General features: G+C 38.4%; 6 protein-coding genes across 9 annotated transcripts; 2 read left to right on the top strand and 4 right to left on the bottom strand.

Moving 5' to 3' along the window:
* Positions 1-128: 128 nt before the first annotated feature.
* Positions 129-1358, bottom strand: LOC129796855 (uncharacterized). The gene is made up of 3 exons (XM_055838974.1): positions 1195-1358; positions 657-1133; positions 129-596 (listed from the first exon to the last, which is right to left on the bottom strand). The coding sequence occupies exons 1-3, from the start codon at positions 1286-1288 to the stop codon at positions 256-258; spliced, it is 912 nt and encodes a 303-aa protein (XP_055694949.1). The 5' UTR covers positions 1289-1358; the 3' UTR covers positions 129-255.
* Positions 1359-1887: 529 nt separating this feature from the next.
* LOC129796901 (protein transport protein Sec61 subunit gamma) lies at positions 1888-2512 on the top strand. Its single transcript, XM_055839038.1, has 2 exons — positions 1888-2022; positions 2088-2512. The coding sequence occupies exon 2, from the start codon at positions 2099-2101 to the stop codon at positions 2303-2305; it is 207 nt and encodes a 68-aa protein (XP_055695013.1). The 5' UTR covers positions 1888-2022; positions 2088-2098; the 3' UTR covers positions 2306-2512.
* Positions 2497-13717, bottom strand: LOC129796785 (DNA-binding protein Ewg). 4 transcript variants are annotated; one of them, XM_055838865.1, is made up of 8 exons: positions 13504-13702; positions 11912-12327; positions 11753-11839; positions 11045-11530; positions 10641-10784; positions 9248-9373; positions 8884-9150; positions 2497-4989 (listed from the first exon to the last, which is right to left on the bottom strand). In XM_055838865.1, exons 2-8 carry the CDS (start codon positions 12203-12205, stop codon positions 4786-4788), a joined length of 1608 nt encoding a protein of 535 aa, XP_055694840.1. In that variant the 5' UTR covers positions 12206-12327; positions 13504-13702; the 3' UTR covers positions 2497-4785. The 4 variants fall into 4 exon arrangements, with proteins under 4 accessions (XP_055694840.1, XP_055694837.1, XP_055694838.1 ...); XM_055838862.1 differs by lacking the exon at positions 2497-4989 and having other exon boundaries at positions 5937-9150; positions 13504-13694; XM_055838863.1 differs by lacking the exon at positions 2497-4989 and having other exon boundaries at positions 5937-9150; positions 10677-10784; positions 13504-13694.
* A 2417-nt stretch (positions 13718-16134) lies between these two features.
* Positions 16135-18383, bottom strand: LOC129796836 (cell cycle control protein 50A). Its single transcript, XM_055838952.1, has 3 exons — positions 18034-18383; positions 16904-17716; positions 16135-16821 (listed from the first exon to the last, which is right to left on the bottom strand). The coding sequence occupies exons 1-3, from the start codon at positions 18083-18085 to the stop codon at positions 16610-16612; spliced, it is 1077 nt and encodes a 358-aa protein (XP_055694927.1). The 5' UTR covers positions 18086-18383; the 3' UTR covers positions 16135-16609.
* A 90-nt stretch (positions 18384-18473) lies between these two features.
* On the top strand, positions 18474-21534 carry LOC129796775 (DNA replication licensing factor Mcm2). Its single transcript, XM_055838852.1, has 3 exons — positions 18474-18594; positions 18719-20851; positions 20924-21534. Exons 1-3 carry the CDS (start codon positions 18589-18591, stop codon positions 21449-21451), a joined length of 2667 nt encoding a protein of 888 aa, XP_055694827.1. The 5' UTR covers positions 18474-18588; the 3' UTR covers positions 21452-21534.
* LOC129796891 (zinc finger CCHC domain-containing protein 10) lies at positions 21460-22253 on the bottom strand. The gene is made up of 2 exons (XM_055839025.1): positions 22104-22253; positions 21460-22030 (listed from the first exon to the last, which is right to left on the bottom strand). Exons 1-2 carry the CDS (start codon positions 22148-22150, stop codon positions 21625-21627), a joined length of 453 nt encoding a protein of 150 aa, XP_055695000.1. The 5' UTR covers positions 22151-22253; the 3' UTR covers positions 21460-21624.
* Between the last annotated feature and the right edge of the window lie 36 nt (positions 22254-22289).

Below are 22289 nucleotides of genomic sequence, written 5' to 3'. Positions count from 1 at the left end.
AAATAAATTTAATAAAAAAAATGATTAAAAATTCCGCCAAAAATGGAGGAACAACAAATAAAACTCATTCATCTCACCCCAGTTTCCCCTAAAGAAGGATAAAGGAAGTACATAAAAGAAAAAAAAAATAAACGTAAATCTGTGTATTGCGTATTTTTTGTAATAATACAATATATTAATATAGTAATTATAAAGTATAATAATTCCTTTAAAATTTAATTTATATTCTGCAATTTGTAGCCTCACAGAAGGTTCCTATTTTGCACCAGTTTCATGGGTTTCATCCCCCGCACGATCCTCATCGGAGCCGGAATCAATGCCAAGGAGATCGTCAAAGAGACTGGCAAACTCCTGGGCATACGCAAGACGCTCATTTCGTGACCAGGACGATGTGGTTGAACGGAATTGGATGACTTCACTCAGGAGACGTTCGTAGTTGGCCAATTCAGCGGAAATTTCATCTTCACTCATTTCCGGATTGGCCTCCTGGCCATTCAATGGGGGGACTCCACGTAGATTTGCCGGAATCTCCGGATCATCGTCATCGTCATCATCGTGGAGATCCATTGTGGAGTAGCCATTGCTACGGTGATAAACTGCCAAAGGGAATTGAAGTTTATTTGATATAAAATGGATTTGATTGAGATTCTTCTCACCATTGCTGACCTCTGCGCTGGACCAGAGGAAACTCCGGAGTGCCTGATGTAGCTCCTCATACCCCGTGGGATTGTGTGGATCCTCCTCTTCGTCGGCATCCACACTCCTGGCCAATTCTATCACATCCAACTCCTTGCTGCATTGCTTCGCTTCGCGGTAGGTTATCCCATCGGCTTCCTCGTCACTCAGTTGATCACAGAGCAGGATACCCAACTCAATTTGATTACTCTTGAGGAAGTTTGCGTACTTTGGGATGGATTTCAGGAAGTCCCTCTTCTTTGCATCGAAGCAAATCAGGACGCCCTCGACACCATTGAGGAGACTCTGTGGGCATGATGCATCCAGTGGGGATGCGGTGGGGACTAGGAGGAGATCTGTCTCGTAGTATTTGGTGACAAGATGATGCCTGTATCCTTTGGATTGTGTCTCCTCGTCCAGAACTACGAAATCTTCACTGAGTGTCTTCTTCCGGATGTCTGTGGGAGGGAATTTAGAGCTTCATTAGGAGGATTTTGCAGGGATTTCAGGGACTCTCACTGTTTATCACATCCTCAGCCGATGGACCACCACTGTCGTGCACCACAAGGATCACGGGGAAACTCCGGGATCGCTCAAATTCACTTTCGAACATTTTTGCTGTTTTTTTTTTTTGCAAAAATCGTGTTTTTTGACGGGTGTTATCGTTGGCGAAATCAGCCTGCACTGTAACATTTACAGCAGATGCCGCATACGCTGACTTCATAGACGATGTGCGAGCGAGAGGGGACGAGAAAAAGAGCGAGAGGGAATGCTGCCCCTGAAAGTAGACTACCGTTTTTTGGCTTTTTACACTCTGGGGACTTTTTGAAATTAAATAAAAGTGAATTTTCCGCGTTTTTGATGCCAAACGACGCGGGGGCGCTTCCTACGCCCCCAAAACCCGCATCCGGACGGGAAAAACGCCCGGAAAATGCGAGAAAATCGCGAAAAACAGTGAATCGTCGACTAAATCAGCTTGCATTATAACCTATGGGGACTTTTTGAAATTAAATAAAATTGATTTTTCCCCGTTTTTGGCGCCAAACGACGCACCTCTTTCCCAGGGTCCCAAAAAACCACACCCGGACGAAAAAAACGCCCGGACAATCCTAAATTTTCCGTGAAAAAAGGATTGCGTCACCTTCATGGACCACCTAATGATTTGTGGTTTCGTGGTGTGACGTGGATGTCGAAATGACGTCCGGCCAAAAAGAAGAAGAAGAAGTGGTTGTGACGTGGTGGATTTGTGGCCAGAGAAATTCTTCTCGCGTGTTTTTCCCCAGCTAAGCAACGCGCAATTCCCCATTTCTCAGTTTAATTCTCATCCCGTGGACATCCACAATCACTGTAAGTACCCAAAAAGCCTCAAGGGCAGTGCAGGAAGGTGAATTAATGTGATTTCCTTGCGGCAGGAAGTACAATCATGGATCAAATTGCCAAGTTCTGTGAACCCGGACGTCTCTTCGCAAAGGATTCCATCCGCCTAATTAAGAGGTGCACAAAACCCGATCGGCGGGAATTCCAGAAGATTGCCATTGCCACGGCAATTGGATTCTGCATAATGGGCTTCATTGGATTCTTCGTGAAGCTCATCCACATCCCCATCAATAATATCATTGTGGGCTCGTAAGTACCACACACACCTCATCCCTTGTTCATCCCATCCGGAAGTTACTCTGCAAGCACCACCCCCCACTTCAAGCAGGTGTCGGCGGCCCCCCTCAGACCCCCCACGTGGGGCCACAGATTTCTTATAACAAAAAAATTATATTATTTAAATCTCCACGTAAAAAAAAAATGAAATGAATAAAGACAAAAAAATTTATTGAAGAAAAAATTCTTTAATTTTTTTTTTTGAGAAAGTTCTCTCACTTCCTCTTACACTGAAAAGCATAATTTAATCTCTGTCCTAATCATCTAAGAACCTGGGAAGTCATCATCTATTTTTTTTTTATTATTATTATTGGATTTTATATTTTTTTTATTACATTTTACATTAGTAAATTGAGAAAAAAAATAGAAATGCTCGGAGAAATTCTCCGCACGACGAATCTTTCTCTCCCATTCACTTCACAAATATTACATGCAGTTTAAAAAAAATTACACTCGTGTCTCGCAGTACATTTTGTGCTTCACTGTGAGTGAAGCTCTCTTGTGGGATTAACCCTTTCAGGTCCGCAATTAATCTAGTCAGCTGATTGAACTAAAAATAATTTTTGTAGGTTTCATTAAGCTCAAATAGGACATTTTTGGCAAAAAGTCCCAACTCAAAAATTTTCGGTTTTTCGTCCTTCCTGATCCTGTGAGTCCTTGGGAATGTCCTTTTGTGGTTATAAAAAATGATCAGAGATTGTAAAGACATAGTCTTGTACTAATTTGGACTCAATATTAAAAAAAAAACTACACAAAATGAAACATTTTCAAAATTGAGTCTTTGGGTCAGCGTATGACCTGAAAGGGTTAACTGTACAGTGAGACCCTATTGTGTAGACGCGGGTAATAAAATGGGAGAATTAAAATACACCTAATATTCGACTCTATGTAATTTTTTACAGTAAACTTTTGCCTACATTTTTCCTCAAAAATTTTGGAATATTTTTTTCTCGAAAATTGAATTTAATTTAAAACTTTTACTTTTACTTTATTAATTACAATGATTTTTTTTATTAAATAAATTTTCATTTTTTTTAAACACTCATTTTCTTTTCTTTCTCTTTCACCACATATTTTATAATTTCTTATTAGCAGTAGTGACAAAAAAAAACTTGACTAGAATTCTTATTACAAACCATCTGCAATTTTTTTCGTCTCTTATATTTTTATTTTATTTAAAAAAAAAAAAATTAGGAAGAAAGGTTTAATTTGAGGAGAAGTTTGTTGAATTATTTAAAAAAAAATATTGATTAATATAAAGCATATTAGGGAGGACTGTGGTAGAGTGAGTCATGCGAGGGCATTTGGAAAAGCTCAAAAGCGCATTTCACAGAGTCTTAGAACGAAAAAGGAGTCTATATTCACTTCTGATTGTTTGACAAAACATCTAAATCTTTACATGAAAATTTTTCACAATTTCTTTCCAAATTAATTTAAAAAGAAAATAAGATTCTCTTAAGGTCATTTTTACTATCTACGAATTAATTTTATTTAATAATGGGAAAATAAGAACAGAAGTGAATAAACTCTTTTCCTACAACTATTGTATTTTATTTACTGATCTATTTAGAATTCTTCATTATTTGTGCATTTTACTTCAAGTTAAGCAACTACGGAAATTATTAAACATTTAACCCACTTTACCCCTGTCTCTCCTATTTGGGAATGTTTCTTTTAAATTCAATTAAATTCCAATAATTGAAAGGCAACAAACTTCTTCGCAAAAAAGTTAAACTTCCTTTTTTTTCTCAATAAATTCCTCCTGAGACAAAACTAAGAGACACATCAATTACATTTTTAATTTTATACTTAATTTCCTTCTTTCACAAATTGCACTAAAAATTAGAAGAAAAAATTGTTTTTCATTTCACATTGAATTACTTTTATGGATTATTAATTTTTCCATGATTTATCCTTCACCATGGATGAATATTTTTTTTATAATTCCTGTGTCTTTTATTTTAATTTTCAATTAATATTATTTTGTTGAATTTCGGAATGATTTTTTTTTAGAATAAATAAATTAATAAATATTTTTTAATGAAGGGAAAAGTGTCTGAAAAAAATGACTTTTTGCACATTTTCTGTTCACACGAAAATTGTAAAATTATTGCAAAATAAATAAATAATATCACAAACAAAATAAATCACAAAAACTTTCTTTAAATAAAAATAAATAAATATTTTTTTCTCTGCATATAAAATTTAAGTGAAATAAATAAATAAAAAATTATTTTCAGACACTTTTACTCTTTTTGAGAGGGAAATTGAAGAGAAGAGGGAAGATTGTTTTTAAATAGTCTTTCAGGTACATCAAATATAACCACGGTTTAGTCGAAAAATTCTCAAAAAAAAAACTGTTAGCCCGAAAGGATGAGAAAGGATAAAGATTAAAAAGAAGTAAAATATTCAGCAAACCTCGAGCGAGCCGTTTTCTTGCCTCCCACGCAAATTCATCTACTTAATCGTGAAAATCTTCTCATCCGAATCATCCCCTTTCACCTCTGTAATTGCCGCCATAGCCTTTGTGAGAACAGTGGCATCCTTTAGGCTCAACACTTGAAGGACTTGCGGCTCTGTGCCTGGAGCCCCCTGAATCTGAAGCATTTGGTGCATTCCCGGACTCACTGTGATCGTTTCCATTCCTTCGCCATTCTCAACCTGTCAGAGAAATATTTGTTTTAAAGTTTTTTAAAGAGAATTTTTAATGACAATTTTGGATATTTTTTAAAATTGAAAACAAATAAGTAAAGGATGGGAATACATACGTACGATTTGAGAGTGCCTACGAAAATAAAACTCTGGCATGCTTACGGCACGAAAAAAAAAAGAAAAAAAACGTTGCAGGCAAATAAAAGGATTCTTTAGGTCTATTTGTTAACACATTCTATTTTATTACACGTCTTTGAGAAGACTGCTAACCAATCTCTTACGCTGTAAGAAGTTGATAACAATAGCCCGGCTGACAAATATTAGGTAACTTTTGAAAATCTTTTTTTTTTATAATCGGATGAATTAATCAGTCTAAACTTTCTCTAAAAACGTATCAAAACAATAAAAACTAATTGAAATTTTGAAAGTTTTATTTTATAATCAAGAAAAAATGTATTAAATTCCCGGGAAAACTATCAGTTAAACATTTATCGTCAGTTGAGCTAATTTCTTTATCTATTTCCACGTACGAGTCAACTAATTAGTATTTTTTTTTTCAAAATGTAATTAATGTGACAATTACAAAAGTATAGAGATAGGTCAGCTGGGTAAATTATTTATGAAAACTTGCGTAACAATTTTTTTTTTGTAAGTTCAGTTTATTCTAATTTTAATTCAAGTGTTACGATCTAATTAATTCTTAAAATTCTACTAAAACGTAATGTCTATATCAACGTAAAAATGTCATGAATACTGGTCAGCCGGGTAAACTATTTACATATTACACATCACGTAAAAAAATATTCACTTCCTATTACCGCGTTGAATGTGTTAATAAATTTAAAATTTAACAGAAAAAAAAGATCCTAAAAACATCCTTTTACAACCTGTTTAAAACCAAAAACGTGATGAAATAAAATCAAAAACACTTCTGCAATAAAAAAATAAAAGAAAACTTAAAAGGACACAAAGAGATGTTTTTCTTTTATTCTAAAATACAACATCGATGAATTTTTCTTTACACATAAAAAATTAAAGTTTCTCCTTCACTGGGGAAAAGTTTATCTTTCCTTCTTTTAAAGCGAAAATAAAATTAAAAATTAAACTACAAACTACTTGTTTGTTTTAACACAATGACGATAGGCAAATCTATGGCTTGTGTGGCATTAATTTGATTTTTTTTCTTATGCTTTTTCTTTTCTTTCAGTCCAACTAATATAGGGATTTTTACAAAATAAAAAAAAAAATACAGCAAAGAAATTAAAAATTACTGAATTGACTAATACAAAATAAAAATAATAAAATAAAGAGATCACTGTCATTTGACTTTCTTATTTGTTTGGATTAATTTTTCTTTTTATAAATTGTTAAGAAGAAATAATAATTAGAAAAACAAATATTACACAAAATTTGATTAAAAATATTGAAAAAAATGCCACAAAATTCATCAGATTAAACAAATTTATAATTATCGGATAAATTTGCGAAACATTCTCCTAATTTTATTTTTTTTTAAATTAATAACCTACATTCTAAATCAAATTCATTTCTTTCATTTCTTTTACTTTTTAAGTAAAATGGGACTTTGTTTTGTTTTAATAAATTAATATTTTTGTCGTTGATTTTCTTTCTTTTATCTGACTAAATTGAAGATTTCCTTCTTTTTTTTCTTTGCAAATTTTTCTCACACACAAAAAACTCACAAAATTCTTCTCTAAATAAAAGAAATTTCTCATCACTCACGCACAAATCTACTCTGTGACAAAAAAAAGGTTCTATGCACAATGCGAAATTAAATAGAATTTTAAAAATAAAATAAAATATCTCCAACTACGCTGCAAATTAAAAAAAGCTAAAAAATAATAATAATAGAGGTTCTCTGAAATCACAAAGATTTTGGCTTTCGAGTGATTAAATTAGTGCAATAAGATTGCAATGCTTTCTCTCCTTTTGTTCTCCTATGAATTTTTATTTAAATTTAAGACCATGCGTTTTCTTTCTCTCTTATTTTTAAGATTTAATTCTTTTGTGTTCTTTAGATTATCCACAAAAAAATTGTTAAATGACAAGAGAATTTTTCAATTAAAACATAAAATTCTTCCGTAAAACATTCACCTCGACATAAAACGTATAAACTCTCACTAATTTTATCTTCTTCCTTCATTTTTTTTAATTTTTGGTATAAACTAATATTGTAATAATGGAGATTTGTGGTGATAAAATGAAAAAAAATAAAATAAATAAAGTTTGCAAAATAAATAAAATAATCATTTATACATAAATCATAATTTTCTCACTAGAATTTAATGTAAAAAAATAAAACATTAATAATTAAAAGGTAAACTTGTACTTTCTATGGTTTTTGCGCTTCTATACACATATAGGCATTATTTGGTATGAAGAACTAATTTTACAAAAAAAAATCTTTTTTTAATTCTTTTTTTTTAGAAGCTCTTGTTCTTTTCAAGATTTAAAAATTGCACAAATTATTTTATTTTTCTCTCTAAAGAAAAAAAAGTCCGCGTTGTTTTAAGAAAATTTTAAAGAAATTCTCGCAATAAAAATTAATAAAACGCCATTTTACTGCGAAAAACACATTTTTCTTTAAAACTATTTTTCATTTTTTGTATTTTTTTTTAAATACAATTAAGGGTAGAAAAATACTCAATACTATGTAAAATAAATTAATGGTAATAGATTTTTTAGCCATTTGTTTTAATTTAGTTCTTTTTCATCTTTTTTTTCTATGTTAAAGAACTTTTTTATCCATTGAAAAAAATATTTAAAAAAAGAGAAAAATAATTCATAAAGAACACACACGACTGACTAAAACAAACGAAAAAGAAATAAAATTTATAAAATGAAAGAAAATACTCACAATAGGTTCCATACTAAACTAGGGAACATTGCAATTTAAAGAATTTGGATTGGATTTAATTTTTTTTAAACTTTCTTCCTAATTAAGTGATTTTAAAATTCTTTTAATGGTTCTGTTCTTCCACTGAAAGTCCTAGTTTTCATTAAAAAAAATACTAGACTAGAAAAAAAAATTCAGTACAAATTTCAAAGATTTCAAGAGTTTCTTGGTCGCTGAATAAGGCCTAATAGTAATTAGTTTTTGATTTTCAAACATTCTAAAAATCTTCAATGTAAGATTATTTTAAATTGCAACGTTTCCTAATGGAAAAAAAACTTTTTTTTGTTGAAAAATCACTATAAAGCAAAATTTTTTTTTCTTCATAAAATATTTAAAAAAAATCTTTTCTTTTCTTTACAAATTTAACGCAATCTGTGTGCTTTTTTCTACCACAAAGAAAAAAATATAAAAATACGCTGAATCAACTGGGAAAGAATAAATAATTAAGAAAAAAAATAAAGAAATAAAATGCGAGGAAATGGAGCTGTTGGATGGGAGGTGGGAAAGGTGAATTTTTAGGGTTCAAAGTCAACTTTAATGGGTTGCGCGGGGGTGGAATGGGCAGCAACGGCGGCAGATGCTGTGGTGGTGGGAGGAGCCGGTGCTGTGCGCATTTGTATAATGAGATTGCCTTCGGAGTCAATGATGGCCTGTGGTTGACTAGAATCTGTATGCCCTATGGCACTACTATTGCACCTACTCTCCTCCGGCTCTTCCTTTGGCTCAAACACTGATACCGTCGCCCCATTGGGGATACCACCACCACCGACGCCGCCGCCGCCACTGCCCTGGAGGTGATTATTGTTGTTGTTGTTATTATTGCTCGGGGTCTCTGTGGGTGCCGTGGCCTCTTGTTTAATTTGATAAATGAGACTCGACGTCTGCCCCGTGAGACCCTTTGCCATGGCAGCAGCATTGATGGTCGCATGGATGACCTTATTGCCACTAAGATGCCGTAGACTAGTATGTAATTGAGACTGGGGTACCTGAATTGGGGTGAGGCACACAGTGCCGTCGCCATTCTGATGCAGGTGCTGTATATTTGCCACCATCTGGTACATGGAGGACACAGGAACTGTAATCATGCCACTCACAGACACCGGATACCCTTGACCATCTTCCCCTGTGATGATTAGCTGATTCTCCTGACCCAAGCCAGCTTCTGTCAGGTCAACCGTCATATTCTCCGTCTGTCCATTACCCTCAATACCCTGAACTGTGTGCACGGTGGTTCCTTCACCTTGGGTCGTCAACTAATTGGACGATTGATTACACGGCCAAATTAAATTTCTCTCTCCTTGATTTTTAAAACAAATACTTTTTAAAGAAAAAAATTGATGTAAAACTCACCGCAACTCCTTGGACTTGTGCTGTTGTTCCATCTGGAAGTGTTATTATTGAATTACTGGGATCCACGTGGATTATTGACAATGATCCATCGGCATTTGTGATGGTCTGTAGCATATTTTGTGTGTACTGTTGCGAAGAAAAGAAATATTTGAAATCATTATTTTTCTATTTCAATTTGTATTGAAGACAATCACTGAGAGAAATTTTTCATCAAGGACTCTATTCATTTTGCGAAATTCTCATTACATCATTGAAAATTACAAATAGGAGATGAAAAAGTTTCATAGAAGATTGATAAAACGTTCAAAGAAAAAATTCATTTGAAAACTTTTACTGATATCCTTAAAAATAAAAAGATTTATTCAAAAAATGTATAAGCCACGCCTCTTTGGTACTTCATAATTCATCTTTTTGTATGAAGCATATACCCACATGCTTCAAAGAATGTTTTTTTTTGCTTTATTTAATATTTTCGTGCAAAAGAATTTATATTAAAAATCTGAATAAACATGTTGTTCTTATTCTGATCATTTTCCCAACTAACACAGAATAACTTGGACTTTTATGACTATTTATTAACGTTAGATCGTTAGTCATTAGCTTACTAATTTCTAACGTTATTATTTGGTAAGTAAAGTCAGTAAAAATTGAGGAATTTTTTTTAGTGATTTTGCAGAAATCAAAGTTTTTAGTACTCGAGTGTTACAGGGCTATCACACTTAAGCTCCAAGTGTTTGAGCATCATAACTTCTACATGAGTACAAGAGAGACAACAATGCCGTTTTTTCTCATTTTTTCATATGTAAAATCTTGCATCAAGTGCTTAGAGCTTAAGTGTGATAGCTCCCTTAAAGAGAATGTTAATTGAAGCATATGCATTTATGCTTCCTATAAAACGCAACAAATATAATAATTTTCGACATTTTCTTGGCAAATCTTACTCGATGTATTTTTCCTGATCAGTTATGATTTTTATAAAAAATTGCTTTTTGGTTTTTTTTAGAAGATTTTACCTTATCTCATTTGTATTATATTCAATGAAATAATGAGAGCATCACAGTGAATAAACTCCTTCAAAAATTTCCTGCAAATTTTTTTTCTTCAGTGATTGTTTTTCATTAAGCAAAATAATAAATAATGTAAACGAGAAACCAAAAAAAAGGAAGAAAATGGAGTAAATTTGTGATTTTTTTTTCATTTAAAAAAAACTGATAACAAAATCAACGAAAAGAAAGAAAGAAAGAATTGCAGCTAAAACAGCACAGAAATAAAACAAAATAAATAAATAAATAAAATTGTGAGTGATAAACGCATAAAAAGGGGGTGGACGGGAGGTAAAAAGAACAACAACAACAAAATTGCACAACATTGATAGTGTTTGATTAGTACGAACATCCACATCTGTTAGTGCCAACGGGTCTAGGCAAACCTGTGCGTTTGCTATTGTCTGTGTCGGCGACTGAATCTGAATCTTTGTGGTTTGCTGATTGCTTGCCGACGTCACAGTGCCCCCATTGTGAAATTTCAACACCCCCACCTGCGAAAAGCGCCCCGCGGGCAATGTTAGAAAGAGGAGAGACACAGAAGACAGAGAGAGGAGATAAGAGAACAATATTTCTAATGAATAAAAAGGATTTGAGATGAGTTTTGGTTATAAATTTTGATTTTTTTTTAAGTACCCTCCCTCATGTTAGATTGCCCCCTTAATTGCAAGAGACACAACACCAAAAATATGTATTAAAAATTTGTTAGGAGAAGTACAAAAGGAAAGAAAAGAAGCTGAAGGGATGAACTTACGTTGGATGCTGTAGTCGTTGTGGCATTGGACGTAGCCAGAATGTTGGCCTTTTCGTCTTCTTCGGAGAATGCCGGCAAGAGGTCCTCTCTGCCGTGATATTTGTAGCAATTAATGACAATCTTGCGCAATGCATGAGTCCAGCTGATCTTCTGCTTCTCCTCCTCTGTGCGTGCATCCATACGAACATTGGCCCAGGGCAGCTCCAACGGCCACCACTGTGGCCGTGTGGATTCTCGCCCCCAGCCTGGCTTTCCACGACCCGTTGAGTACTTGAGCATGAGAGGAATGAAGGCTCGTAGCTGAGCCTGCGTCATCTTCTCCACTGGCGTTGGGATGCCATCAATTATAAGCGGTGGAAGCTCAAAGAGCGATGGATCTTCCTGCGGTGGTGGTGGTGCTTGCTGTGCCAGGGCTGTCTCCAGTTCCTCCATGACAATACTTTTGAGGTTCTTAACCACATCCTCCAGTGGTTTAGCGCCGAAAACCTGCCCCAAAAAGAAAACTTTATCAGTATTTTCTTGGGCATCAGCGACGTTTTGATTTTTTTTCTTCAGAGATTATTTCTTTGGAAATTCCTTCATGTTCTTTATGACTAAGAGCTTCTTATCAAAAATGGTGTTTTTTTCCTCTTACAAAATAAAACTTTACGAGAAAATTCTGATAAAAAAATCATTTTTTTTCTTAAAAAAATAAAACTTTATAATTACTTTGTAGCTGGTATTTGGTTTTCCGGGCGTTGCCACTAAGACAATAGCCTGCTGACCAACTCTCGTGGCAAATTCAAAGATCGTTTGCTGGAAAAAAATTAAAAAAAGAACATTTTTAACAATTTTTTTCAGAGAAAAGAAGACAAAAAAATTACTCACCCTCAGTTTGCGCAGAAGACGATTCTGCTGTCGTTTGCGGATTGAGGGATTCGTCTCAAATGAATGGGGGCGCTTCTTTTTCTTTGCAGACGCAATGGCAGCAGCTGCTGCCACCCCCACGGGACCAGCTGCTGCCAATTGCGCCGTCACATCGTCCCCCATGGCGATATTCATGAGATCCTTGCCGTCATCATAGGCGCTCTCGGGACTACTGGGGCTCCCATCGTCATCATCCGAGGCGCCCGTGATGGCGGCATCCTCAATCATCTCGATCGCCTCCTCGGACGTATCCATCTCCTCCGTGGCCAGCGTGTACTTCAAAATTTTAGTAGCGGATCTGTTTTCCTTTTGTCTCAAAAATTATTTCTTCTCCTCACTCTCTCTCTCTCTCTTCTCACACAATCGTGCTCGTTTTCCTATAAGAAAAAAAATTAAAAGAATGTGTTAATTTATTTTTTTGTTCGGAAACTACTTTCATGATGAATCATTTAAAGTTACTGGACTGTGCTGGTGCTAAATATATATACAAAAAAATATTTAGTAGATGCATTGAGTAATAATTTATTTTAAGACATTTTTTACGACATTCTTCATTCTCACAAGCAGACAAAAAGAATAAATTTAATTTAGCGAGAAATTCAATTATTTTTTTTAATATCAAAGAGAAACAAAAAAAAACATTTTGAATTTCCCTCCAAATTAATCTTATGTTTCATTCACGTTGCTTCAATGGAAGACTAAAAAAAATCAATAAATTCACCCCCTATTGTCAAAATGGAAATTTTTATCGATCGAGGGGCTGCACGAATGGCGTATTTCCGTGGAAAAAATGCACGCAAGGGGTGAATGAGGGTGGAAAATATGCATTAAATGTTTCAGATGAATTATTAAAATGGCAATCGAGCCTGGGACGTTGTGGGAAATGGGAAAATTTGGGGCATTTTCTTTCGGTCCCACCACTGCTGGTTTGGGGCAATGTAGTCTCCCCAGAGGGAAAATGCATTTTCCCACCATCTGGACGTCCCTAAACACGTATTTTGGGGCACCAAAATCCCGCGTGATGGGTCAAAGAACCGCGTGAAATACGCACGGTGGCAATTATGTAAACAAACGCAGAGCCCGTGATGTTTTTCTCATGAAAATAGGCCGTGTTTTCCCATTGAAAGTCGTCGAGACGTCGGCCATAGATGGTGGAGGTGAAAAAGTCTAGCGTCGCATTTTCCAATCACCCAAAAAGGCCATTTTCCCCGTGAGAATATGCCAAATTCTGTGGGAAATTCGCTGTCGCGCCGCATATTGTCAACAAATTAAATGTTTTATTGCGGCGCATCACAAAATTTCGCGTTTGCCCTTTCGAGTTTTACTCTACGGGATTCCCTCTACGCTAGAGCCAAAATTCTTTCCACCGAGCACCACTCTAGGCGTAGAGGTGAGTTTTTTTCAGCGAAATCGCACCGAGGCGCCCTAGCTAGAGGGGGATTTGTCCACTGAATGCACTCTAGGCGCGGGTCTTCCCATCCAAAACACTCTACTGCGCGAGCACAGCACAAGCCCAGTGTAAAATGTTGAGAATACGTCTGCGTGCATCGCACCTGCGTGCTATTTACAATGCCAACGCAATTTCACACAAAACACTCCATTGTGCACACTACCACATCACTTTTTACCCACAATTTGCACTACAATTTCCAAAAATTCACACTTTTTTGACTTTCGGATCGATAAAATTGATGAAAATATATTTTCACCACAAAAGCACTCGCCATTGCGACCAATTCACCACAAAAGCTCATGTTTCACCTACCCACCACCATCAGTGAGAAACATCCAACCATGTTTCATGTGTTTGAAAAGAAAAAAAAAACATTCATACATGAAAAATGGCGGTGTTTTAAAAAATTCAATGAGAAAAAAATATAAAAATCAATTTCCATGCCCCAATTTTTGTTTTAGCTCCCCATAGAAGATCGATGGGGTTGGTTTGTGTGCAGAAGATGAACGGTGGAAATGGTAGTTCACAGTCTAAGCCCTTCGTAAGGCAGCTAACAAGCTAGTATCATAAGCTAGACACCTAACGAACGACCGGACTTGGACTCCGGGGAGCTGCTCCTCACACACAAAATTCCTAAATTTATCATCCACAAGAAATCCCCACTCTGAATCACAGCAGAGATTATTTAATTATTAATTTTGCACAAGAGATTAAATAAGAGAACTACTCACACAGCATGTGGACGACAACTGGGCTGGAACAATCACAAGAAGACTCCTTTTATAGTGAATTCGTCAGAAAATCTTGAAGAAAAGGCGATAAGATGGGCGAGAAAGGAAGTGGACACGCGATAAAAACTTACCATGATTGTACTGCTGCTGGTTTTCTTACCCAAAAAAAAAAATATAACAAACTCCCAGCCACATCACCACTAAATTTTACAGAAAATAATCACAGCTATGAAGAACAATTTTCATCCAGGAGGCTTCTTCTTCCTTGCAAACTACCTGTGATGCCCGTGATGTTGGTGGTTATGCAACCCCTTCCCAAACGCACCAACCACCACAACCGAAGGGAACGCGCGGGATTTTCTCTCCTGCCTGATGCACCAGTGCGGCTTCCAGTGATGTTCCAGTTGCAGCCGGAATGGGCAGGATGGACAGGAGGGTGGTACGCAGTGCTGTGTGTGTGCACCCCCCACAAAAAAGGGAGTTGTGTCGCGACGCGAGATGGCAGAAAGAATGGCCACGCACGGTCGCAGTATTGGAAACGATTCGGTGGGAAAGGCCAATTTGGCCCAAATGACTCAGATTTTCCCATCGTGTTTACCAAAAAGTTTTCCTCTCTGGCAATGAAATGAACTTGCCCAAATGGAAAATCCTGGCGGTGTGGGTGAGGGGCCCAACGCGGTGGGGTCCTGCGCAATAAGGGAATGGGTGATGAGAGAAATTGGCCTACAAAGACGACGACACCAATCCTCCTCAACAATATTGCTTTTCTTTCCTCTGCTGCTGCTGCTGCTCCTTGTGAACGCACGCACGCGATACAGGCACGTGCAGTTTTTTTTTTTTACATAATAAAGGATTACGTTTATGTTCAGCAATGCATTTCTACACCGTTGGTCCGATTGCGATGAAATTTGGTGCAAAAACTACTGATACCAGGAGGTTTTTACCAACAACATTCATTTTCCCCCCAGAGACCCCCTTCGTAGCGCCCCCATATAAATTTCATGTTTTTTTTTTAACAATTTTTTGAATTTGGCGCCTTTTTTGATACAGTTTGTTGAAAAAAAAATGAGACGGTGCACGTTTTTTCGCGTTTTCCGCCGAATTTTCATGGGAAAATCACGAAAATCAGGTTTTTGTGACCAGGAAGTGACGCCGCGTCAATTCCGCGCCGCCAGTTCAACTCTCAAAATCCGCGCCGTACTTTGAGCCCCCCTGAGCATTTCCGGCAACTTTTGACGCCCAAAAAATGAGTTTTTTCATGGAAAATTATTTTTTTTTCTCATACTATCATTGATTCATTTTGCCCCGCTCTCCCCTAATTTGACAGTCATTTAAGTCATTTATGATGATTACGAGATGGCATGAGAAGAAAACTATTTTCCTCTCACTCTGCGTTTTGTGGTGGTTGAGTGTGGAACGCGTGGAATTTACCACTTCATGCGCATGTTTTGTGGAATGTGTGGAAAAAGATTTTAAAAAATTAATTTTTCCGGGAAAAACTCATTTTTGGGGCGCCAAAAGTTGGCGGGTGGCTCAGAGGGGCCCAAAGTACGTTCAGTAAAAATTTGGGGGCGCAACTCCCGGGATTTTTTTGTGGAATTTGCACGACTTTTTCTGGCGCGGATTTTGAGAGTTTTGAACAGGCGACGCCAATCGACGCGGCGTCGTTTCCTGGTCACAAAAAAGGTAATTTCGCTGGGAAATTCGGCGGAAAACGCGAGAAAATTGCGAAAAACTGAAAGGGTGAGGGAGACAGTATCAGTGATGTACACCGTCTCATTTTCTCTTCAACGAAATGTACCAAAAATTAGCAGTGGTGGCTTTTGGAACTACATTTAGGGCGCCAAATTCAAAAAGTAGTCAAAAAAGCGTGAAAATTATATGGGGGCGCTACGAAGGGGGGCTCTGGGGGGAAAATGAATGTCGTTGGTAAAAACCGCCTGGTATCAGGAGTCTCTGTACCAAATTTCATCGCGATCGGACCAATGAAAACTCTAGAATTTCTTAATTAACATTCATATTTATTTATTAATTGTTTTTAAACATACAATCACTTTTTTAATCTTTGTTTTTCGCTTTTCGGCACATTAGTTTGCCTTCTTCAAAAACTACCATCTACACTACATACATTTGCGCACATTTTTTTTTATAACAAAAAGAAATACAAACAGGTGATTTCTACGCGGCAATAATAAAGTTTTAGAGTGAGAAAAAAAGGTAAATCTTCTTCATCTTCGATGTCCACAGTAATAAAGAGGTTTTCTTTAAATTAATTTAATCAATGCACCAAGTAATGTTTGGGTTTCCTTCATTTTCTACTTAAACTCTTATCTCACATCATATAGCGCGATACAAAAAAAAAATACTTAAGAAAAAAAAGAACTGCATTGGCATTGTTCACGCGTGAGAAGGTATTTCTTGTGAACTTCTTTATCACTTTCATTCGCACTCCCCCGCGATAAGTGCTCGTGTGCTTTATGTGTAGGGCGTGCGAGGATTTACATTTATCATTTCTGTGGTGTTTTTGGAGAATTTGATATGGATAAATAGCAGCACAATGCCAAGGAGAAGGCAAATGCAACCCACAACGATGTAGGCAATACCCAGGAAGGGATTCTTTCCACCCAGTACGGATGTCGTCGACAGAATCATCTTCTTTGAACCCTCAAACTCTGTCACTGAGTACGCTGAAAAGCAGAGAAAAAGAAGCTTATCGTGAGGAATATCACACCGGAAGTAGAATCTCTCAAGTGGAATGATGTGACTCACCGTAGTCCACTCTCAGCGTGTACTCCCCCTTGGGGAGACCCTCCGTGAAGGGGGCATTTGTGTGGTCGACACGCCTGTAGAGCTTCCGGAAGCTTGGCAAGGCTGCTGTACGCATCCACACGATGAGATCCTCATTCTGGAATCCATTATTCTCCGGATTCTCGAGGTCCAATTCCCACAAATTCCGCGTCCAGGCACGTGGTCTTGCAAATCCCTGCAGTGCTTGCTTGAGATCTCCCTCTGGATTGCGGAACTTTATCTCCCTGTCCGATGGCCAGGCAATCCCAGTACGTAGCAGTGGCACTACCCCATCAGTGTGGGAGTGAATTGTCAGCGTGTCAGAGAAGAGGGAATTAGCAATGGCCCCACAGGGAGCAATGGGGATTGTGTTAGCTTCATCAGCATAGGCAAAGGGGATGCAGTCGCTTGAAGGTGTTGACGACAGACGTCCCAGAAGCTGATCATCATCGCGAGATTTCACATAGCGTCGATGATTCTGATAGAAGTTACTCAACCCATAATACATGAAGACCTTTCCCTGGAAATCCTCATGCAGGGTAAAGGTAATCTCGCACGTGCAATTCCCACCGTCTGTCTTGATAACTTCGGCGCATGTGATGTTACTTGTGAGACTACCGAGCTGCTTGCAGTGCGTGTAGTCAATAATGTGCTCCTGAACATTGTCCGAGAAGTAGAGCAGAGCCACACCAACAGGTATGAAGGCAATGCCAATGATGAAGAATGTGGGCAGGACAGTGCCAGCTGTGAGAACAGGCTGCCACGCTGGAAGGCGCTGCTGCTTAAATGCCGAATCTGTAAGAAAAAAAATTACTTTCTTATCGATTTTCTCATTTTTCTTTCTCTCCCTGCCGAGCCCATGGACGAAAGTAAGCTAAACCCTTATTGATTTTTTGTGATTTTCTCGTTTTCTTCCATTTAATTAGCTAATCAAATAATCAGATTATAGAACACTCAGAATGCTTCAAGCAAAATTTCAGAATTTAACTAAAGAATATTCTCCGAATTTCAATGAGGAAATAAATTGTAGAATAGAGCCCCATTAATGTAAGAAAACGACCAGAAAGCAATATCAGTGACTTTAAGAGCAGCAGCTGAGCCAAGGAACTCACCTGAAGGTCGTTTCGATTTTACAGTGACTTCTGACTCCCCCACAGAAGCCATTTTCTCACACTAAAGTGCCCCACGGAGTCCCAATAATGCGTTTCAGGAAATTATTGATCCTTTTGCACGGAAAACTCCTTTTTCCTCAGATAAAAACAACACAACACGAATTTTTGACAATCTGACTCATCACCCAATAAAGAACATCTGTCGATTATTCCATGGATTGTCTTTGGAAATTTTTTATCCTTTCTTTCCAATATTGATTGAAAAAAAAAGATTCTGTCTAAAACGACAGATTTTTATTTCTCGAAAGTTAAAATGGATAAATTCCAGGAATTCCTGTGGCTATAAGATTGTCGTAGAATCAATTTTTATCATTTTACCAAAATTCCCTCTTAGAACATAACCTCAACAAAGGAAAGTTTTCGACGAGTTTATGTTTATTGGGATAAATTCGCGCGGGAAAATTATTGAGAGGCTTTGTGGTGTTTTTGTTGTGCTGTGTTGTTTTCTATTTTTTATAGTTTTCCACATTTTTCTACGTTCAATTTGCACAAAATATGTCGGTAAGTATTCCCAAACAACTACAACAATTGAAAGTATTAAAAAGTTTTGAGAATTCAATGCAAACTGAAGGGGAAAAATAATTTTAATTTGGTTCTAACCTCATTGTTTGAAATGAATTTCCAGGAAACAGATTCCCCCATTCCACCAACCCCCAGTGATGTGGACAATGAGGATCAGCGTCAGATACGGGAGGTATTGGAATCCCCCGTGGAGGAATTTGAGAACGCCGTTGATCTCCTGGGCGAAGGAATCGTCCACGAGGATGAAGAAGAGGAAGGAGAGGAGCTCTTTGGGGACGGCATGGAGAATGATTATCGGCCAATCCCTGAGCTAGATCGCTATGAAGGAGCTGATTTGGATGATGAGGATGCGTACAGCGTGATCTCAGCTGCAGATCGTCGAGCAGCTGAAGAGGAGATGAGACGCCGCGATCGTGCCTTGGGGATCGTACGAGACGACCGTGATTTGCTCTATGATCGCAGTGATGATGAAGATGACATCCCACGGGCCAAGAGACGTGCTGCAGAGAAGGCAGCAATGGGTGGGGAGCTGGAAGATGAGGAAATGGTGGAATCCATTGAGAATCTCGAGGACACCAAAGGGCATTCAACGAAGGAATGGGTTTCCATGCTTGCACCCCGTACGGAGATTACAAATCGCTTCAAGAACTTCCTGAGGACATTTGTGGATGAGGGTGGTCATCTGAAGTATAGAGAACGCATTAGGAGGATGTGCGAACAGAATCAATCGAGCTTTGTTGTCTCCTATCCCGATTTGGCTAAGAAGGAACACGTCCTGGCGTACTTCCTTCCCGAAGCTCCCTTCCAGATGTTTGAGATCTTCGATAAAGTTGCCAAGGATATGGTTCTCAGCATCTATCCAACGTATGAGCGTGTCACCAATGAGATTCACGTGAGAATCTCTGATCTTCCACTCGTGGAGGAGCTTCGGACCTTCCGGAAGTTGCATTTGAATCAATTGGTGCGTACTCTGGGTGTCGTAACGGCAACAACAGGAGTCATGCCGCAGCTCTCCGTCATTAAGTATGATTGTGTCAAATGTGGCTACATCCTGGGCCCATTTGTGCAATCCCAGAATGCCGAAGTGAAACCCGGATCGTGCCCAGAGTGTCAGAGTTCTGGACCCTTTTCCATCAACATGGAACAGACACTGTACAGAAACTACCAGAAGATCACACTGCATGAATCTCCGGGACGAATTCCTGCCGGAAGAATTCCCAGGAGTAAGGATTGCATCCTCCTGGCTGATTTGTGTGACTCCTGCAAGCCGGGGGATGAAATTGAAATTACCGGCATCTATACAAATAACTACGATGGCTCCTTGAATACAGATCAGGGATTTCCGGTATTTGCCACCGTGATCCTCGTTAATCATATTGTCGTGAAGGATTCCAAGCAAGTTGTGCAGTCCCTGACGGATGAGGATATCCTTGTGATTCAGAAGCTGAGCAAAGATCCCAAAATTGGTGATCGAATTGTAGCCAGCATGGCACCATCCATCTATGGGCATGATTTCATCAAGAGAAGTCTGGCTCTGGCTCTCTTTGGGGGTGAAGCCAAAAATGCCGGGGAGAAGCATAAAATCCGTGGGGATATAAATGTTCTCATCTGTGGCGATCCGGGTACGGCAAAATCTCAATTTTTGAAGTACATCGAAAAGATTGCCCCCAGGGCGGTGTTCACAACGGGTCAGGGAGCTTCAGCTGTGGGTCTCACAGCCTACGTCCGTCGCAATCCCACATCGCGTGAATGGACCCTCGAGGCTGGAGCTCTCGTGCTGGCAGATCAGGGTGTCTGCCTGATTGATGAGTTCGACAAGATGAACGATCAAGACCGCACGTCCATTCACGAGGCAATGGAACAGCAATCCATTTCAATCTCCAAAGTGGGCATCGTTACGTCCCTTCAGGCACGCTGTGCCGTCATTGCGGCTGCCAATCCAATTGGTGGACGTTACGACTCCAGTATGACCTTCACGGAGAATGTGAATCTCTCTGAGCCAATCCTGTCGCGTTTTGACGTCCTCTGTGTCGTTAAGGATGAATTTGATCCGATTCAGGATCAGCATTTGGCACGATTTGTCGTCCAATCGCACATTAAGCATCATCCCGCCATGGAGGATGGATTGCAGGAGAGTCAGCAGGCACAGAATGTGACAAATGCCGAGGAGATCCCACAGGAATTGCTGAAGAAATATCTCGTCTATGCCAAGGAGAATGTTCATCCCAAGCTCACGGTTCGTTTCAATTTATTTTTCCCCTTAAATCTTTGGCCACAAAATCATTTTATTTCTTTTTTCTTTTTGCAGAATATGGATCAAGATAAAATTGCCAAGATGTACTCACAGCTGCGTCAGGAATCTCTGGCCACGGGAAGCCTTCCCATCACGGTGAGGCACATTGAGAGTGTAATACGAATGTCAGAGGCACACGCAAGGATGCATTTGAGGGATTCTGTGCAGGAAATTGACGTTAATATGGCCATCCGAATGATGCTGGAGGGCTTCATTGAGGCACAAAAGTTCAGCGTGATGAAGAAGATGCGCTCCACGTTCCAGAAGTACTTGTCATTCCAGAAGGACAATGCTGAGTTGCTCTTCTTCATCCTGCGTCAACTCTCCCTGGACCAGTTGATGTATGTGCGCTGCAAGGAGGGCCCCACAGCCACTCACATTGAAATTATGGAACGCGATCTCATCGAGAGAGCTAAACAGATCAACGTGCACACCGTAAAGGCATTCTACGACAGTCCCCTCTTCACCAATAATGGATACACCTACGATCCAAGACGCAAAATTATTGTCCAGGTGGTCCCAGAAGCTGCAGTGGCTCAGTGAAAAATCCCTTTCAATGTCACATAATTTTCTTTTTTTTATAATTGTTTGAATTAAAATTACATACAATTGATTTCTTACGTCTATATACAGCAATTTTCTTTTAGTAATAATAATAATAATAATAATAATAATAATAATAATAGGTCTAGTAAGTTCTTAAAATAGTAATTAATTTAAGGAGACTTTCGTGCAGATGATGACGATGAGGAGGATGAAGAGGAGTCAGAGGAATCAGATGAATCACTCTCACTGTCCGACGTGTCGCTTGATGAGGAATTGGAGGAGCTGCTGCTGCTGCTGCTACTGCTACTGCTGCTAGACGAGTCATCAGACGAATCGGATTCAGAGTCGCTCGATGATGAGGAATCATGAGATTTCCGTCTCTGCACCTTTGCCTTTGGCTCACTTGAGCTTCCTGCTTTTGCTTCAATTTCGCCGATTTTCTTCTTCAGCTGCTGCGTTCGCGATGTACGGTGCATGTACTTCCGCTTGGATTTGCACTCATAGCTCCAGTGTCCGTACTCCAAGCACTTCTGGCATCGTGCCCCATTTGGAAAGGAAGCGGCCAATTTCTCCGCCCTGAAAAAAAAATGTCAACAAAGTTGCAATGATGAGAAAATTGTACAAAATACGGGCATTTGGGGCAGTTTACCTCTTCTTCTGGGCCAGCTTGTGAGCACTAACCCCAGCAAGGGTCATTTGGGAACTTTTTGGGGCGTCTGAGGATATTTTTTACCACAAAATTGTACTTTTTCACCCAGGAAGAAAAACAAGGATAAAGTGGGGTTATGTTGTGGTTTGGAGGATTGCCGATTGGACAAAAAATCCCGAGTTGTCC

The sequence above is a fragment of the Lutzomyia longipalpis genome, chromosome 1, assembly GCF_024334085.1.
Source record: "Lutzomyia longipalpis isolate SR_M1_2022 chromosome 1, ASM2433408v1".
Taxonomy (NCBI): Eukaryota; Metazoa; Arthropoda; class Insecta; order Diptera; family Psychodidae; genus Lutzomyia; species Lutzomyia longipalpis.
The sequence above is the reverse complement of the archived record's forward strand: the minus strand, read 5'-3'. Positions and strand labels throughout refer to the sequence as shown.

Excerpts from the sequence above, each read along its gene's own strand:
- LOC129796855 (XM_055838974.1), bottom strand. The coding sequence starts at position 1,288 with ATGTTCGAAAGTGAATTTGAGCGATCCCGGAGTTTCCCCGTGATCCTT. Across the intron at positions 1,134-1,194 it reads GGCTGAGGATGTGATAAACA|ACATCCGGAAGAAGACACTC; the intron begins GTGAGAGTCCCT and ends TCCCTCCCACAG. Across the intron at positions 597-656 it reads CAGCGCAGAGGTCAGCAATG|TTTATCACCGTAGCAATGGC; the intron begins GTGAGAAGAATC and ends TCCCTTTGGCAG.
- LOC129796901 (XM_055839038.1), top strand. The coding sequence starts at position 2,099 with ATGGATCAAATTGCCAAGTTCTGTGAACCCGGACGTCTCTTCGCAAAG.
- LOC129796785 (XM_055838862.1), bottom strand. The coding sequence starts at position 12,205 with ATGGATACGTCCGAGGAGGCGATCGAGATGATTGAGGATGCCGCCATC. Across the intron at positions 11,840-11,911 it reads GTCTTCTGCGCAAACTGAGG|CAAACGATCTTTGAATTTGC; the intron begins GTGAGTAATTTT and ends ATTTTTTTCCAG. Across the intron at positions 10,785-11,044 it reads CAACGACTACAGCATCCAAC|GTGGGGGTGTTGAAATTTCA; the intron begins GTAAGTTCATCC and ends CGCTTTTCGCAG.
- LOC129796836 (XM_055838952.1), bottom strand. The coding sequence starts at position 18,085 with ATGGCTTCTGTGGGGGAGTCAGAAGTCACTGTAAAATCGAAACGACCT. Across the intron at positions 17,717-18,033 it reads AAAATCGAAACGACCTTCAG|ATTCGGCATTTAAGCAGCAG; the intron begins GTGAGTTCCTTG and ends TTTTTCTTACAG. Across the intron at positions 16,822-16,903 it reads CACGCTGAGAGTGGACTACG|CGTACTCAGTGACAGAGTTT; the intron begins GTGAGTCACATC and ends TCTGCTTTTCAG.
- LOC129796775 (XM_055838852.1), top strand. Across the intron at positions 20,852-20,923 it reads ATGTTCATCCCAAGCTCACG|AATATGGATCAAGATAAAAT; the intron begins GTTCGTTTCAAT and ends TTCTTTTTGCAG.
- LOC129796891 (XM_055839025.1), bottom strand. The coding sequence starts at position 22,150 with ATGACCCTTGCTGGGGTTAGTGCTCACAAGCTGGCCCAGAAGAAGAG. Across the intron at positions 22,031-22,103 it reads AAGCTGGCCCAGAAGAAGAG|GGCGGAGAAATTGGCCGCTT; the intron begins GTAAACTGCCCC and ends TTTTTTTTTCAG.